Below are 19,517 nucleotides of genomic sequence, written 5' to 3' on the forward strand. Positions count from 1 at the left end.
CCTAAGATGTTAAGATTCTGCTCGGAGTCAAAATGTCAGGCCAATTACCTTTCTGTTCTGATGAAATGTCATTGGCCTGAAAAGTTAACCATTTGTCTCTCTGCGGATGCTGCCTGACCTATTGAGTGTTTCCAACATTTTCTGTTTTTACCTTACCGTCCAGATTGACATTCGGGGCAAATATTGGTTGAGTTTGACCAAGTCCCATCGACCTCAGTATCAAATCCATAGAAGTTACAACACCACTGAAGGCCATTCAACCCATTGTTCCTATGCCATTGCTAGCTCCTTTTAAAACTTTCTGAGTTGTAATGTGGAACTGGTATGGTACTGGAAGCAGATTCAATAGTAACTTTTAACAGGAAGTTGGTTAATTACTTGAAAAAGAAAGAAATTGCATTGTGATGGGAAAAGTGGGGCTAAATAGATGACTCTTTCAAAGAGCTAGCTTAGGCATGACAAGCTGAATGGCCTCCTTCTTTGCTGAATGATTCTTTGAGTGCCATTATGAAGCATTCTTGAATCAATTTGCTGGATGAAAGTTAATTGAGATCAGCTTGCATTCCTCTCTCTCAAACTCAAAATAATCCAATGTTAAAATATGTCTAAAAGTTGAGAAAATTCCCTTCACTCCAGGATGTTAAAGTTCCAACGCCACATTTCAAAGTCTCGAAAGAAGAAACTTAACGAATTCAACCATTTATACTTGTTTTTCCTAATCTGGAAGCACAGTGGTTACGTAACTGGACTAATGATCCTGTGATACAAGTTCAAATCCCACCATAGAATCATCGAATTTGATTTGATTTATTATTTTGTCATATGTATTAGTATACGGTGAAAAGTATTGTTTAGTGCTCTATGCAGATAAAGCGTACCATGCATAGAGAAGGAAAGGAGAAGGCACAGAATGCAGTGCTACAGTCATAGCTAGGCTGTGGAGAAAGATTGACTTAATATAAGGTAAGTCCATTCAAAAGTTTGATGGCAGCAGGGAAGAAGCTGTTCTTGAGTTGATTGGTTCGTGACCTCAGACTTTTGATTCATAGAATCAGCAGAAGAGGCCATTCAGCCCATCGAGTCTGCACTGACTCTGTGACAGAGTCAGGCCCTCTACCTACCCTATCCCTGCAACCACACACATTTCCCATGGGCTAATCCATCTAACCGATACACCTTGGGATATGAAGGGGTAATTTGACACGGCCAAGCCACCTAACTTGCACATCTTTGGACTGTGGAAGGAAACAGGAGCACCCGGAGGAAACCCACGCAGACACAGGGGGATTGTGCAAACTCCACACAGACAGTCACCCAAGCCGGGAATCGAACCCAGGTCCCTGGAGCTGTGAAGCAGCAGTGCTAACCACTGTGCCACCGTGCCGCCCTTTGTGCTACCGTGCCGCCCTCACAGCAGAGTATTACAATTGCGCATCGTAACTATAGGAAAACAAGAACAGAGCAGGTCATTCAGCCCATCACGCCTGCTCCCCTATTCAATACGATCATGGCTGATCGGACATTAATGCGTTTTACTCACACTATCGTTAATCAGAAATCTGTCAATCTCTACATTAAACATATGCAATGACTGAGCTTCCATGGCCCTCTGGGGTGGAGAATTCCAGAGATTAACAACTGTAACAACTGATTTGCTATGCTCACTTCCACAGGAGCATTGCTCACATGGCAATTAAGGAATTTGGAGCAAATCATTTGGAAATGCCTTTTTCTCCAGGCTTTGGAGAGGGTGCAGAGGAGATTACCTGAATGGTATCAGAGGGATTTCAGTTATGCGGAGAGATCGGAGAAGCTGGGCTTGTTCTCCTTACACCAGAGAAGGTTATGGTGAGATTTAACTGGCGCATTCAAAATGTGAAAGGTTTTGATAAGGGCTGATGGAGAATTATTTCCACTGGGAGTAAGTTCAGCACAGTAAGAAGTCTCACAACACCATGTTAAAGTCCAACAGGAGAAGTGTAAAGGAGTGAGTCATTTTGGAAGCTCTTCAAAGAGCTCACACAGCTAAGATGGGTTGAATGGTCTCCTTCAATGCTTTGAGATCCCATGATTTCTCGCCCTGTAAAGGCCTCCAGATGTACTCACTTCACATGCTGTTTTTGGCCATCTGTGTTGATCTTCCCTTCTCCACCCCCGATCTTTATGAAGTTCCCCTGGTAAAACATCATGGAATACTTGATTTCTTGGAAGACGGAAGAACAGGTGTGATTTTTGGTGCCTTGTGTAACGTGTAACCCGACTCCATATCTCCAAGAGGTGCCTATGAAGTACCCCAGTCAGTTTTCATTGCCATCAGGTGAGAATGTTTATTATTCGTGTTAACTACCACATAACAAACAAATTCATGCAGTCACAGCTTTATCACTTCTCCCACTCCTCTCATGATTAGATGCACATTCAAAGATCCCACTCAATAGGATTAAAATCACAAGAAAGCCTTTAGCTAATATTCCTTTTTAATGTATTGAACCACCTTTCAGATAGCTCACCTACTCTGCAGTGACATTGTTTCACTCCATTAGCACAGTTTAACAAAGAACAGTACAGCACAGGAAACAGGCCCTTCGGCCCTCCAAAATAATCCACTAAAGAATAATCCATTGAATTCCTGTATAAAATAAGCAGGGAAACAGTATCTTTAACGAATGTTAAATTATCAGTCTGTCTTTTAGCTAGAGGGTGTATAAATTAATTTACATAAAACACACAATAAATTCAACAATAATGAATTATCTCAAACTAAAACAGCCCTTTCATTTACAAGATCTGTAGATGCAATCAATATATTGCCAAAGTCCCCATAAGTTATAACCACTTACAATTGGGTTTTGAACACAGGGACTCAAATATATTAAATAAAATATTCTGGCTAATTTACAATGGTTAATTCAATTGTTTTCTTGGCTGCAAAAAGACTTGGGTATACTTTCATACTCAGCTCCAGGCATTCGACTGAAACATTAAAAAAAAAGTTTGATTAAATAACATGGCAATTTTAATTCTTTCTTCCCAGTGCAAACCTCTCCTGAATGCTACGGTATTTGTATGTTCAGGAGAGAGGTACAAGCGAGGAGCCCTGGGCACACATGTCGTCAATAATGATGCTCCCCCTCCCTTGTAACCAGTGTTTCAAAACTACATCTTGGTGATTCATCTTGCGTCAGCAGGATCTGAAAGCAAAAGCAATACACGGAGTTAGAACATTATTCAGCGAATGCATTAATGGAGGCTGGTTGCTCTCGTTACCTTTACTGTTAGCAGTCCAACACTTAGACCATAAGATATAGGAGAAGAATTAGGCCATTCAGCCCATCAAATCTGCTCCGCCATTCAATCACGGTTGATAAATTTCTCAATCTCACTCTCCTGCCTTTTACCCATAACCTTTGTTTTTTAACAAAGTTTATTTATTAGTGTCACAAGTAGGCTTTACATTAACACTGTAATTAAGTTACTGTGAAAATCCCCTAGTCACCACACTCTGGCGCCTGTTCGGGTACACTGAGGGAGAATTTAGCGTGGCCAATCCACCTAACTAGCACATCTTTCGAACTGTGGGAGAAAACCGGAGAACTCAGAGGAAATCTACGCAGACACAGGGAGACCGTGCAGATTCCACATAGACAGTGACTCAAGCCAGGAATCAAACCTGGCTCCCTGGCGCTGTGAGGTGGCGGTGTTAACCACTGTGCCACTCTACGTGATCCCCTTACCAATCAAAAACCTATCTATCTTTGTCTTGAATACAGTCAATGACTTGGCCTCCACAGCCTTCTGTAGCAATTAATTCCACTGATTCACAACCCTCTGGCTGAAGAAATACCTCCTCATCTCAGTTCTAAAGGGTCGTCCCTTTACTCTGAGGCTGTGCCTCAGATCCTAGTCTCTCCCACTAATGGAAACGTCATCTCCACGTCTACTCTATTCAGGCATTTCAATATTCTGTAAGTTTCAATGAGATCCCCCCTCATCCTTCTAAACTCCATCAGTACAGATCCAGAGTCCTCAAACACTCCTCATACGTCAAGCTTTTCATTCCCAGGGTCATTCTCGTGAACCTCCTCTGGACCCTCTCCAAGGCCAGCACATCCTTCTCTATATACGGGGCCCAAAATTGCTCACAATATTCCAAATATGGTCTGACCAGAGCCTTATAAAGCCTCAGTAGTACATCCCTGCTTTTGTATTCTTGTCTGCAAGAAGGACAATAGAAAGTAATAGCACTTCAATATTGCCCTTCACTACCTCAGAATGTCTCCAAACGCTTTACTGTGGAGCTGTGGTCATGCAGGAATGCAGTACCCAATTTGTGCACAGCAAGATTCCAGGAACAGCCATGTGGCCAGGTGATCTTTCGAATGACACGGCATATAGAGATGGGTTAACTGCCAACACTGCACTATTCTTTCAACCAGAAGATACTGATTTAAGAGGGCTGGCAAAAGAACCAGAGGGCAGAGGAGAAGATTTTCTTTTAATGTAATGATCTGGTATACACCATCTGTAAGGGTGCTGGAAGCAGATTCAAAAGTTAATAACTTCAAGAATCTGCCAATAACCGCAGCCAAAACCTGTCAACACTCATTGGCAAACAGTTAGCTAATGGGAACTGGCATTCATATAACCCCTTCAACAAAAGAAAAACATCAAAGGACAAGAAACAGGGCATTTTAGGACGGAGGGAACATGAGAGACTTTAAACATGAGAATGGCTATTTTAAATAAGGTGTCTGAGAACTGGGGTGATGGACAAGTGGGAGCTGGATGGGATAGGATATGGGCAACAGAGTTTTGGATGAGCTGTTTTTTTTATAGGGAGAGCATTAGGATAGTTAGATTTTGGAGGTGACAATATAGATAAGAGTTTCAATCGCAGATGGTCTGAGGTAGGCATGGAGATGAACCTTGCCAATCCAACTGCCTTTGGCAGACCCCATACCCCCCTTACACCATCTTGCAGGTTTGCTAAGCTCCCAACTAAGTAGACATAGTGTCACCATTTATCACCAGAATACCTGCACCAAGAATAGCCAATATTTCTAGGTGCTAAGGACAACTGGTTTGTACCAAACTTGGGATTCAATATCTTCTAAGGGTGGGCAATGAAGGATAAATAAGTTTCATACAGTGGACTGGGCAGCACGATGGCACAGTGATTATCACCGCTGCCTCATAGGGCCAGGGACTTGGGTTCGATTCTGGTCTAGGGCCTATGCATGTGGAGTTTGCACTTTCTCCCCTTGTCTGTGTGGGTTTTCGCTGAGTGCTCCAGTTTCCTCTCACAGTCCAAAGACATGCAGGTTAGGTGGATTGGTTATGTTAAATTGCCCCTTAGATTTAGTGTGAGAGGATGTGTGGCTATGCTTGATGTGGTGTGAAGCCCTTCAAGCTATAAACCCTGGCAAAAGACTAATGACCAGTTCCAGGAAATTAATGGGAAAATTGTTATTTTTATTCTTTCATGGGATGTGAGCATTGTTGGCAAGACTAGCAGTTGTTGCCCATCCCTAATGAGGAGGAGGTGAGTGTTCTTTCTGATACGCTGCATGTATTGTAGGTACACCCACTATGCTGATAGAGAGAGAGTTTCAGGAGATTGTTCCAGTGACAATGAAGGGATGGTGACATAGTTCCAAGTCAGGATGATGAATGACTTGAAGGGGAACTTGTATGTGGTGGTGCTCTCATGCATCTGCAGCCTGACTCCTCCTCACTGGTAGAGGATTGATGAGTTGCTGCAGTGCATCTTGTGGATGGTACACACCGCTGCCACTGTGCATGGGCGAGGAGGGTGTAAATATTTAAGGTGGTGGGTGGGGTGGCGATTAAGCAGGCTTCTTTGTCCTGAATGGTGTGGGGTTTCTGGATTGTTGCTATTGTCACACGCACGCAGGCAAGTGGAGAGTATTCCATTGCACTCCTGACTTGTGCCTGTAGATGAAGGACAGATTTTGGGGAACAAGAATGTGTGTTACCCACTGCAGAACCTCTAACCCCTGACCTACTTTTGGAGTCACAGTATTTATATGTTGGTCCAATTCAGTGTCTGGTCAATGGTAGCTCCAAGAAGATTGATAGTGGGGGATTCAACAATTAATTCCAATTAGTTTCTCTCTTGTTGGAGATGTCATTGCCTGGCACTTGTGTGGCATAAATGTTTCTTACCACTTATCAGCCCAAGTTGGAACGTTGTCCTGGTCTTGCTGATGTGGTCTGTGCCAAAATGCAACATCTGAAGTCATGAATGGTGCTGTACATCTTGCAATCATCAATGATCATCCCCATTTCTGATTTCATGATGAGTGGAGGTCATTGATGAAGCAGCTGGAGATGTTGGGCCTAGTGCACCAAGGAACCCCTACATGGAAGTCCTGGGACTGAGGTGATCGGTCTCAAATCCTCCTTTGATGAGCCATCTCTCTCTGTGTTAGAATCATGGATCATAGAATCTGTACAGTGCAGGAGGCGGCCATTTGGCCCATCGAGCCTGCACCGACCACAATCCCACCCAGGCCCTATCCCCGTAACCCCATGTAACCTCTATTAGTCCCCTTCACACTAAGGAGCAATTTACTATGGCCAGTCCACCTAACCTGCACATCTCTGGACTGTGGGAGGAAACCCATGCAGACACAGGGAGAACATGCAGACTCCACACAGTGACCCATGCAGGGAGGCTAACCACTGTGCCACCCATGACTTCAAGCAGTGGAGAATTTACCCCGATTCCCACTGACTTAAATTTTCCTGGGGCTCCTTGATGCCACACTCTGTCAAATGCTGCCTTGATGTCAAGGACAGTCCCTCTCACCTCTGGAATTCATGTCTCTTGTCCATGTTTGGACTAAGGCTGTAATGATGTCAGGTGCCAATGGGCCCTGGTGGAACCCAAAATAAGTATCAGTGAGCAGATTACTTCTGTTTAGATATCGCTTGATAGCACTGTTCTTGGTGCCTTCCATCACTTTCCTGAGGATCGAGAGTAGTGCTAAAAGGTGGACCTGAGGTAAAAAATTAACCATGATCTTCATGATTGGTAGAACAAGCTTAAAAGACCAAAAGGCCTTCTCTAACTCCAATTCTTAGGCTATTTTAGAAGGGAAAATTTAGCAGGACACTGGGCAAATTTTTATTCAGAATAGCAGAAAATGCTGGATAACTCAGCAGGTCAGGCAGCATCTGTGGAGAAAGAAACAAGATTTGAGTCCATGTGATTCTTCTTCAACCATAGCGAATACATGAGACCGTAGACCCCGACACGTTGGAAAGTCTCCTGGTTAACAACCCACACAACAGGCACACATTATCGAAATAGTTAGGAGTGTCTGCGTGGGTTTCCTCCGGGTGCTCCAGTTCCCTCCCACAGTCCAAAGATGTGCAGGTTGAGTAGATTGGCAATGCTAAATTGAACCTTAGTGTCCCAAGGTGTGTAAGTTAGGGGGATTAGTGGGTAAATATGCAGGGTCATGGGTCTGGGTAAGATGCTCTGTTGGAGAGTCGGTGCATACTTGATGGGCCTCCTTCTCCACTGTAGGGATTCTATGATTCTGAGTGTTAGAAATAAAATTGTGTTTAGTTTCCACACCACAAAATGGACATTAGAATGATCCTATGTCAGTTTATTAAAGCATCACTCTAGGAGGTGAACAACTAGTGGCACACGCATGCCACAGTTATTTTCATTCAAGGCATCGTACTCACGGTGAGGTTATTCATGCCTTCAGAGAATGCCCCTATCTGCTGAACTGTCCTTTCAGAATCCTCCATCTGTGAAAGCAAGCATCACTCACATCAAAGCTGGGTCACAACACAAAACCCTGATCCAATTCCCAAATTGTTTCTGCTGAATTGATGCTAGTTTGGTAACAGGTACACAACTTGGTGGGGAAGCAGATTAAGCCAACTTCCGTTGATTGTGGATTTTCTTTTATTCATTTGTGGGACACGGGCGTCACTGGCTGGCCCAGCATTTATTGCCCATCCATAATCGCTCTTGAACTGAGTGGCTTGCTGGGCCATTTCAGAGGGTAGTCAAGATTCAACCACATTGCTGTGGCTCTGGAATCACATGTAGGTCAGACCAGTTAGGACAGCAGATTTCCTTCCTCAAAGGACATTAGTGAACCAGATGGGTTTTTCTGACAATCGACAATGGCTTCATGGTCAGCAGTAGATTCTTAATTGCAGATTTTTTTTTTATTGAACTCAAATTCCACCGGGATTCGAACCCGGGTCCCCAGAACATTAGCTGAGTTTCTGGATTAATAGTCTTGCGATAATACCACTATGCCAAGGCCTCCCCCTAATTTATTGTAGAGCTCAAGTCAGGTTTGATTTCCCAATCTGCGAATTTTGTACGAAAGTGAAAAAACTCATAGCTATGAGTCCAACACTCAACACAATTATGGCTAAGGAAGGCAATTCAGTCTGTCAATTCATCTATCCCAAAGAGATGCTACAATTCACCCCCCTCCCCCTCCCCTCCCCAGTGAAGCATCCATGTTATCCCTCAATGTTACTGAAAGTAGCAACAATTTAATTGAGGTGTTCAAAATCATGAAGGGGCTGATAATGTAAATGAGGAGAAACTGCACAGAGAGGTCATTGATTCAAGATAACTGGCAAAAGAGCAAGAGTGGAAATGAGGAATTTTTAATTACAATTTTAAAAAAATATATTTTTATTAGAGTTTTTCCATTTTTACAAATAATGCAACTGAAAACTGATCATTTCTCCACATATAAATACAGAAAAAGACAAGAGAAAACCAAAGCACTTAGTTCAGAATTTTCTGTATACCACGTACTTTCACACACCAAAAAGAGGGGACAGATAGCAGGATGGGAAGGGAGGTTAAAGCCATAGAAAAATGGCAAAAGTGGTGTACATCCTCATATATAGTATATTAGAGGCGGTTCTGCATAGCCAACAGAAAACCTGTAGGGGCAAGTCAAACATTATGGAACCTGTATACTTTAGATAGGGACCTCATGTTTTCTGGAATGAATTTTCAATAATAGCAGGAAGAGAGACATGCGGCTTAGACACAAATAGCAACACATCATTCACACATAACGTGATTCTATGTTGCGTTCTACCACTAGACAATGGAAGAATTATATATAATTGCCTCCTCTAGAGGCTGAATAGCTATTGCAAATAATAACGGGGACAATGGACAATTCTGCCCAGTCCCTCACTGAACAGTGAAATTATTAAATCTTTAACCGTGGTTTGAGATCACGTACCAGCCAACTCAAGAACAGCTTCTTCCCTGCCATCAGACTTTTACCTTATATTAAGTTGATCTTTCTCTACCCCCTAGCTATGTCTGTAACACTACATTCTGCACCCTCTCCTTTCCTTCTCCCCTATGTACTCTATGAATTTTACCTGTATAGCGCGCAAGAAACAATGCTATCACAGTATACCTTGTGACAATAATAAACCAAATTCTTCAGTAAGAACGGCCGGCAGTGGATTTTTATAAAGCACTTGTATCCATTTAAACTACACCCCGCAACCCCCACCAACCAGCTCAAATTTCTGCAGCGTGTGGAATAAATAATTCCACTCCACACGGTTAAAAGCTTTCTCTGCATCTAATGAAATCACTAAGCTTCCTATCACCTGCTTTTGGAAGACCCAAATAATATTTAATAATCTCCTAACATTGTTACATAAATTCCAGCCCTTTATGAATCCAGTCTGATCACCCCAAGGGGAGGGTTTTTTCCTAGACATAACACCAGTATTTTAGACAACAATTTCAAATCTATGTTCAAGAGTGAAATTGGCCTCTAGAATATACATTCCTCGGGATTCTTGCCTGCCTTCAAAATTAAGGAGATATTGACTTCCTTAAGGGACTGAGACCTACTTTGAATGAATGGGTATTACATACCGATCAGAGGATCTATTAACAAGTCTTTAACTTCCTTATAAAATTAAGTGGGGCGGCACAGTGGCTAGCACTGCTGCCTCACAGTGTCAGGGACCCGGGTTTGATTCTTGGCTTGGGTCGCTATCTGGGCGAAGTCTGCATGTTCTCCTTATCTGTATGGGTTTCCTCCCGGTGCTCCAGTTTCCTCCCACAGTGCAAAAGATGTGCTGGTTGGGGGCATTGGCCATGTTAAATTCTCCCTCAGTTTAGCCAAACAGACACCGGAGTGTGGCGACTAGGGGATTTTCACAGTAACTTCATTGCAGTATTAATGTAAGCCTGCTTGTGGCACGAATAAATAAACTTAAAAAATACAAAACCATCAGGACCTGGAGCTTTACCAGATTGAAGATCCCCTGAAGCAAAAGATCACCTCCCCCTTAGAAATGGGGGCATTTAGTGTTGCCCTTTGATCTTCACAAATTATTGGGAGTTTAAAGGGAGGAAAAAACTGCTGCAGTGTGTAATTATAATCTGGTTGGATTGCCTGAAAGGGGGGTGGAAACAGCAACCTTCAAAAGGGAATTGGATAAATCATTGAAGGGAAGGATGATTTGCAGAGTTCTGCGGAGAGAACAGAAGGGTGAACGAATTGGATAGTGTGTTCAAAGAGTCGGCACAGGAATGATCGGCCTCCTTCTCTGCCACATGACCCTACACGATTGTCATCTCTCTGAGTTACACCTCACTTTTGGTCAAAAGTTCCATTAGTCTTGTTGTTTGCTGCTCTGCATTAGTTAGACATGTTTAGCGTCGAGTTGACTAAGTTTTCCATTCTTTAAATTATTTTACACATATAATACATACATACACACACAAAAACGTATCAAGTTTATGTCGACCTAAAGAGGTGTGGAAAACCTCCTGTGGAGGACCATTGGTCCAAAGTCACCTCTTCTTCCAAAACATGCCACAGATTTTTGGATGGCTGACATGGTGGCACACTGGTTGACACTGCTGCCTCAGTGCCAGGGACCTGGGTTTGATTCTGGCCTTAGGCAATTATGTGGAGTTTTCACATTCTCCCCGTGTCTGCGTGGATTTTCTCCAGGTGCTCTGGTTTCCTCCCACAATCCAGAAATTTGCAGGTTAGGTGGATTGGCCATGCTAAATTGCCCCTTAGTGTTCAAAGTTGTGTAGGTTAGGTGGATTAGCCTTGATAACTGCGGGAAGTTACAGGGATAGAGCAGGGTTTGGGCCTGGATAAAATGCTCTTTGAGAGTCAGTGCAGACTTGATGGACCAAATGGCTTATTTCTCCACTGTAGGGATTCTATGGAAACTGGGGATAATGTGGGAAGGAGTAGCTGAATTAGATCAACCATGATTTGGATTGCTAGAACAGGCTCGAGGGCCGAATGGCTTATTCCAGCTCCTATTTCTTGTATCCTTATATTACACCTGGCATAAGCTATGCCATTCTGTTATTGGTCCAACCTACTTGTCAATAAAGCCTTGCAGCTGAAAACTCTTCCCAAATGAGTTTTTGTGGAAAATATCATTGCAGATTTATTTGTACTTAGTTTGTGAAACCAAGTGGTTTTTGAACAGGTCAATGGAGAAAGAGGGAGAAATATAATAGATTCATTGCCAAGAACATGAGGTTATTCCAATAGAAATGGAAATAAACTCCGTAGCACAAGGTGTGTGGCAGCAGTGGAGCATGCGCATGCCATCAGGAAAAGTGGCCTCACTTCTGGATCCCTCACTCAGGTTTTTGAGATAATGCCAAAAAGCAATCTTTTAAAAATTATACAAACGGCATCCAAGCCATTCGAGTCTCTAGCAAACTGGGGCCTGAAGGTAAAGGCAATAGCTGGCTGGATCTCAAGATACTAATAACCAACAGACTTGAGGTTGACTAAGGTAAAATTTTCCCATGTGGTTAGAACAAACCCTTTTCCTGAACCTCCGGGCCCACAAACTGAACAGATCAATGCATAAGCATTACCAGCACTGAATTGCTCGAGTGTGAGACATGAACCCTTTGATAAGGGTTTGAAATTAAACACTGGATTAGAATTATCCCATCCCAATAGCAAATTAGAAGCCAAATTGTCAGCAAATGTTTTCACACAGCACTAACTATGGTTAAGTGGAATGAAAACAGGGATCCTATTGGAATTTTCTTTTAGTAATAGTAAGAAACATAAGATGCAATTGATGTTTTTTAAAATAGATCAACGCCATATATCCTCTTACCCACTACATCCCTCAACCCCACCACATCGCTCGACAACCTAATCACCACACCCCTCCAGGACCTCTTGGCCAAGGAAAGAGCATTTGTGATGTAGTTAAGTTGTGAATCCTTCCACCAGCTCATCACTATTTCCCAAAGGGAAAGCGATATGTGAGAAATGCTTAAAAAAACCCTCATCTCTCAGCTCCATGTAATCACCACTTCCCAATTTCCACCTAACCACTATATCCATCAGCCCCACCTAACCATCTTCTCACTATATGAACTTTATCTATCCACCATATCCCTCAATTTCATATCTCTACTGTATCCCTGAACCTCACCTACCCTCATTATTATATTGCTCTACCTCATTGACCCACTTTCCCATCATGCCCCTCTCCAGGGAGAATTGAATTGTCTCTAAATCCATTCACTCACCAAAACTTTGTTTAACTTTGGATTTTAAAAAATTCCAATTTTAAATTTATCGTGAGCAATTTGCCTCACTAAGTTTCTCACTGTTCATGTTGATCTCTGAAACCAATGAAGTCACAACTGAACCCCTATGGCCGCACAGAGTGTGTGTGGCAGTGAGATTAATTTTGCATTGTGCTTGTAAAGAGCTGCCATTTGATAAACTGAGGCCAAAATGGCCTCCATCTGTATTGTAAATATCCAGTTCTGTGAAATGCTCAACACATTGGAGGTAAATCCCTCATGAGTACCATTTGAACAAAGCTTTTAACCCAGTTAATGCCTGTGTTTAAATAGTGAAGAGATATTTGGATCAAGTGTTTGAAGAATCATCAAATCCCTACAGTGCAGGAGGCCAATTGGCCTATTGAGCCTGCACCGACAACAATCCCACCCAAGCCCTATCCCTGTAACCCCACATATTTACTCTGCTAATCCCCCTGTCACTAAGGGGTGATTTAGCATGGCCAATCAACCTAACCTGCTCATCTTTGCAGTGTGGGAGGAAACCGGAGCACCCGAAGGAAACCCATGCAGACACAGGGAGAACGTGCAGACTCCGCACAGTCATCCAAGGCCGGAATTGGACTCGGGTCCCTGGTGCGGTGAGGCAACAGTGCCAACCACTGTACCACCATGCCACCCACGGAAACAAGGACAAACTGATCGTGGTTTCTAACCTCTGCATTTCTCAAACTGGCAAAGTTCAGCAGGTTCTGTGGATCGTTTTACCACCAAGACTTCAGAGACAAAAAGTCAGTAAATCAATAGCAAATGTGTGGGTGAGCACAACCGAAGGTCAAATCAGCTGAAACATTTTCAAAGATGGTATTGAGTTTATTGCACAGAAATTGGCCCATTTGACCCATCAGGTCTGTGCCAGAGTTTGTTCCCATCCCTCTCCACCTCACCCTATCAGCATAACCTTCTATTCTATGTACTTACCTAGCCAGTCCTTTCTTATTTCCAAATACCACACCCATCACATTGGCTATGCTAAATTCTCCCTCAGTGTACCCGAACCGGCACTCGAATGTGACTAGGGGATTTTCACAGTAATTTAATTGCAGTGTTAATGCAAGTCTACTTGTGACACTAATAAATAAATTTTAAACCATCGCTGCCACAAACACAAAATGAAACAAAACAAAACTCGCCAATAAAAATCTCTTTATTCGCAATTTGGTAAAAACAAAATTAGAGCATTTTATATAGTTCTTAAAATCCAAGATTACCCAACAGTGAGTTTTTTTGAAAAATAAACTCTAAGAAATTACCAGAGGCTTTGAGAAAAGATATAAATTTGATAGTAAATTTTTGATCGTCATGTCAATCTGGGAATTAAACATTCTTTAAAATAACTCAGGTGGTTCTCTGGGTCAACCTGTATTTTAGGCTTACTTAATAAAAGTTACAGGTTTGTTTCTCACCTTTTGGGGGAAGTTATTGTGTGTGATGGGCCGTAGAATTCAAATAATCAAGATTAAATCCATGTTCTGCTTAATTTGCACATATCTCAAGTTTTTAAATATTTGATCATTTATCCATACTCGTTTTCTCTAAATGTGAATCATCTTCGAAATTCGGACACAACGAGATTACCTCATCTTCAAGGGTGCGAGGTTTGGTCATTAGGGCAACAATTAGGACCTCCAAATTTGAGGTGATTTCGACAACTAGTTCAGTGGATTTATTTAAACCTCATCAGAGGTAATCTATAGGTATCTTAATCTTTGTGTGTTTGTATCTTGTCTGGCTCAGCTCTACAAACTGCTGTCCCAAAATTCAGCACTTTCTATTCTCCCACTATCCAAGGTGGGTCAGTTTCGAGCTGTGGATTTAAGTCCCCACACCCTTCCTCAGTCCCGCCAGAATTTGGTGGACAGGAAAATTGGATGAGATGCAAAGCTGGAAAAGCCACCCTGACTGACTTTGAACATCATATCCTATTTCCCTAGCCTTTCTTGCTGGGCCGAAGGGCCTGGTCCTGTGCTGAAGAAATGGAATAGCCACGACTGTCGCCCTGTAGGTCACATGTTTCAAACTGAATGTAGAACTCAGGTGGGGAAACAAATGGTGACGCACCCAAGGCAGGATTTTGTTTTCCCTAACATTTCCCTTAATTTTAATCATTAATATGTAGCAGAGACTATTTTTTCCAAATTGGCTTTCAATAGTCTCTCCTTTCCATCCTCAACGCTCAAACCCCACCCTGAACTGAAGTGAAACCATTTGGAAAGGAGTCACTCTCATTAGCTACTCCTTTGGATACATCCCACTGCAGTACAACAAGGGTCATAATTAAGCTGAGAGAACCATGATTCTAGAGGATCATTGTTGCCATGACACTACCCTGGATGTTTCAGTGGGAGAATATTACATCGACCTTAAAGCTGGATCACCCAATAAGCAAACAAACCATGGTATTTATTCTGGCTCCTGCTTTATAGGTGGGTCTATCTGTGGCTCACAGACACCATGCTGCGCAGTGCAATGTATGTCTCACAGATTAGTTGCTCCAGCAAAACCTTGGACCCAACAGATTGAGGCCTAACCTCATTGCTTTCTATTTGGATAATCTGACTGTGCTGCACCCTTTGCAACAGGACTAAAATACATCTCACGGTTCAGGACAAATATTTATTCAAGAAACATAAGCCTAAATTTCTTTTTTTTAAAAATCGGGGAGAATTTATGAATGAGTGCCATCAAAATGGAGCTTTGTAGGACAAAAGTGCATGGTGGGAGTTTGGGTGGTTGGGGTGTGGGGGGTAAGGGAGCTTAGGGTGTCCTATGTAGTTTTCCCACATTTCATTTGATCAGGCCTGCACTTGGGAGCAACACCTGCAGATAGGAAAACATGCGACAGAGGCAATGATCAAGTCACAATCCGACGTTGTGGTAGAGATCATGTATTGACTTGTGAACTGGCAAGTTAAATCATATCTGGCAGCAAGTACGTGGAGACTGAGGTGTCCCTCGCTTTAAACCTCAAATCGCTTCCTATGTTTACTTCACTTCCACTGTATCTCCTAGTTTTACAGAAATGTTCAATGTGACATTACCGTGCAGTTTAAGAAAATGGCAAATGTCTTGAATTAAGAGCTCACACATGGTGGGGGAACGTTGTACAGACACTTGGCACCCAGTAAGGAGACACTGACGGTTTCTTTGCTGCTGCACCGGGGAGGGGCTGTACTCATCGATGTTGTTCTCTTGTCGCACACATCAGGATTCCAAAAGGCCTCTTTCCCCATGATTTCTGGTCTGTTCATTCTAATGCATCGTGCACATTGTTTTGCTCTCTGCCTTGCGATATACCCACTTATGAGGCTGATCCATCGGACCCGCACTTGGAAGTCGTCAAACTCTATAAAATTATCCCTGGACATCGGACTCAAACTTCCTGAGAATCGCCTTGGTTCCCCACTGCACTACCTCTCCCGCTCCTTGCGATTCTGGGAAAAGTTACAATGGCGGAGCGGCACTGAAGATGTTTCTGACGACTGTGGCACAGAATGGCCCCCATTCCATTGGACCTCATTTAGTGTCAAATACCAGGAGGGAACGTAACATCGCTTCCTCTCCAAATTATAAATAGAAAATACATACATTGCGCATAAGTATTAAAACACATTTTATACAGATTGCAACCCAAGAATTACACAATATGAAAAATTATTGATGTGATTCCTCATTCCGAAAAATATATCTCCGCTGACTCTGTACAAATAAAATGGTTTTGGTGAACGCACCACTTCTCTTCACTTAAAAGGAGTTACTGGGAACATGGTGGGTTAAAGGAGGCGGCTACATTTTTGCAGCACGGTAAAACGCCACGTTGTTATTTATCTGTCACCAAAACCGTCGGTCGGATGGCTAAATCGTTACTTTGGCTCGAGCTTTCTGGATGAGTCCTCCAGTGTTGTGTTAGTACGTTAGCGAGTAATGCCATGCCCCAGCGCTTCACTGTCCTGCCAGGTTACCAAACTTATCATTTTACAATCCTGGCTTCCTAGGATGTCCCGCTGAGGCGGATCAGCACTTCAGATTCCCCACCTGCTCCAGTCTGCTCAAGTCCCTGTCCGCCGCAATCTTCTTCGCTTGGTATCCCCCGCAGTTCCTCTGGGCCCCATTGGCTGCTGGATGAATCGTGCCTGGGGGGCAAAGGTAATCACTCGACTCGTCAAACTTCTTCTTCCTCAGGTTTCCGAAGTGTGAAAAGCCGAGCTTCTTTGGCTAGGACGAGAAAGAGAGAGAGGAAGGGTCAGGGGTCAGTGTCCAGCTTATGGTAAAACCCCCACCAAGTTAGGTAACATTCTCATGCTACTGAGACTCAGTGTTCCAGAGATCTGAGCATGTCATCATAGAATCCTTACAGTACAGAAGGAGGCCATTCGGCCCAAGAGTCTGTACTGACCACAATCCCCCCCAGGCCCTATTCCCATAACCTCACACATTTACCCTGTTAATCTCCCTGACACTAAGGGTCAATTTAGCATGGTCAATCAGCCTAACCCGCACATCTTTGGATGTGGGAGAAAACTGGAGCACCTGGAGAGAATGTGCAGACACTGCACAGTCATTCGAGGCCGGAATTGAACCTGGGTCCCTGGTGCTGTGAGGCAGCAGTGCTAACCACTGTGCCGCCCTAATCTAGGTTGACACTCTCATTGGAATACTGAGGGAGTGCTGCACTGTCAGAGGTGCAACCTTTCCCATGAGACATCAAACCAGGCACTGTCTGCCCTCCCAGGTCGACCGAAAAGATTCCGTGGCGCTATTCAAAGAGCAGGGGTATTCTCCCCAGAGTCTGGGCCAATACTTAAAAAGTTTATTTATTAGTGTCACAAGTAGGCTTACATTAACACTGCAATGAAGTTACTGTGAAAATCCCCTAGTCGCCACACTCTGGCGCCTGTTCGGGTACACTGAGGGAGAATTTAGCAAGGCCAATGCACCTAACCAGCACAACGTTTAGACTGAGAGGGGAAACCGGAGCACCTGAAGGAAACCCATGCAGACATGGGGAGAATGTACAGACTCCGCACAGACAGTAACCCAAGCCAGGAATCAAATCCAGGTCCCTGGCACTGCGAGGCAGCAGTACTAACCACTGTGCCAGAGTGTATCCCTCAACCAACGTAAAAAAAAAATATTATCTGGTCATTATCACATTTCTATTTGTGGGAGCTTGCTTTGCACAAATTGACTGCCACATTACCTACATTACAACAGAGACTGGACTGGCAGGTCAGTTACAACTCTCACCAACTTTTACAGATGCACGATACAAAGCATTCTTTCTAGTTGTATCACAGCTTGGTATGGCTCCTGCTCTGCCCAAGACCACAAGGAACTGCAAAAGGTCATGAATGGAGCCCAATCCATCACGCAAACCAGCCTCCCATCCATTGACTCTGTCTACACTTCCCGCTGTCTCAGCAAAGCAGTCAGCATAATTAAGGACCCCACGCACCCCAGGTAATTTTCTCTTCCACCTTCTTCCTTTGGGAAAAAGATACAAAAGTCTGAGGTCATGTACCAACCGACTCAAGAGCAGCTTCTTCCCTGCTGCTGTCGGATTTTTGAATGGACTTACCTTGCATTAAGTTGATCTTTCTCTACACCCTAGCTATGACTGTAACACTACATTCTGCACTCTCTCATTCCTTTCTCTATGAACGGTATGCTTTGTCTGTATAGCTTGCAAGAAACAACACTTTTCACTGTATGCTAATACATGTGACAATAATAAATCAAATCAAATCAAAACTTCAAAAGTACTTCATTAGTCACTTTTGGACATTCTAAGGTTGCAAAAGGTTCTACATAAATGCAAGTTCTTTCTTTCTGTTGATATGGGATTCTGTATCTGTAAGATTCAATTCACCTCCTTCCAATTTCTGCCATGTCTCTCACTTGGAAACATACAAGTAATAACAGACAAACAAAGACTGCCTGGTAAATCCAGCCAGTCCCACCCAATTGTGATGGTTTGTGCATCATGATATACATACGCTCCACCCACCCATCACGGTGAGATCTCCTGGGACAGGATTCTTCAACACCACTGCACACCTTTCAGAACTGTATCTACTCAGAGTCTAAGCAGATTTTTTAAAACGTCTGCACTACAGAACATCAATTTTGGTCTGGTCGTGTTTTTAGGCCCCACCATAACAGCGGTTAAGATGAATAGCAAATGGCAATGATGCAATGAAGGGGAAGCTGAATAAACACATGAGGGAGAAAGGGATAGAAAGGTTTGCAGATAGGGTGAGATGAAGTAGAGTGAGAGGAGGTTCTTGTGGAGCATGAACACCGAATGCATTAGATGGGCTAAATGAGCTGTTTCTGCATTGAGAGTCATTTATAATTGGCTTGGTCAGAATTAAAAGTTCCAAAGATCACCAGGAATGGGGATCAGGCTTCACCGATGTCTTAAGGACTGAGCAACCCATGTCTGCCTCATTGCCTTGGGCCCCTTGCCTCTTGGGGAAAACAAACAATATCAGGGTCACTTGTCTCACCCGTAGGTGACTTCCAAAAACAACTTGCATTCATACTGCACCTCTAACATAGTAAAACACCCCAAGCTGCTTCACAAAGGCCATCAACAATCAAACAGCAAGTCACAGAACAAGCTATTTGACCAGAAGCTTGATCAAAGAAGCAGAGAGAGGGAGAGATGCAGGGAGATTTAGGGAGGGTATGCCTGAGCTTAGGGCTTAGCCATCTGAAGACAAAGTCACAATGGTGAAGCAATTAAAATTGGGGAATTTCATTAGGATGGAATTGAAGAGACGTTGAAAGGTTGTAGACCTGCAGGAGATTACAGAAATATGGAGAGATGGAGCCATGGGACGGACTTGAAAACTTGATGTGTTGCAGC

At 43.3% G+C, this 19,517-nt stretch overlaps 1 protein-coding gene across 3 annotated transcripts in view; it reads right to left on the reverse strand.

Moving 5' to 3' along the window:
* Window positions 1–2,146: 2,146 nt before the first annotated feature.
* The window catches only part of ppfibp2b (PPFIA binding protein 2b), a 299,033-nt gene continuing 281,662 nt past the window's right edge, over window positions 2,147–19,517 (reverse strand). For 2 of the 3 annotated variants that reach the window (XM_078220900.1, XM_078220901.1), the window contains 3 exons: window positions 16,682–16,861; window positions 7,723–7,788; window positions 2,150–3,191 (listed from right to left, as the gene is read on the reverse strand). In XM_078220900.1, coding sequence (XP_078077026.1) covers window positions 3,114–3,191; window positions 7,723–7,788; window positions 16,682–16,861 — 324 coding nt within the window. In that variant the 3' untranslated portion in view covers window positions 2,150–3,113. Of the gene's footprint in view, window positions 3,192–7,722; window positions 7,789–16,681; window positions 16,862–19,517 lie in introns of all 3 variants that reach the window. The other variant, XM_078220899.1, reaches the window with a different exon arrangement.

The sequence above is a fragment of the Mustelus asterias genome, chromosome 9 (genome assembly GCF_964213995.1).
Source record: "Mustelus asterias chromosome 9, sMusAst1.hap1.1, whole genome shotgun sequence".
NCBI classification, from domain to species: domain Eukaryota; kingdom Metazoa; phylum Chordata; class Chondrichthyes; order Carcharhiniformes; family Triakidae; genus Mustelus; species Mustelus asterias.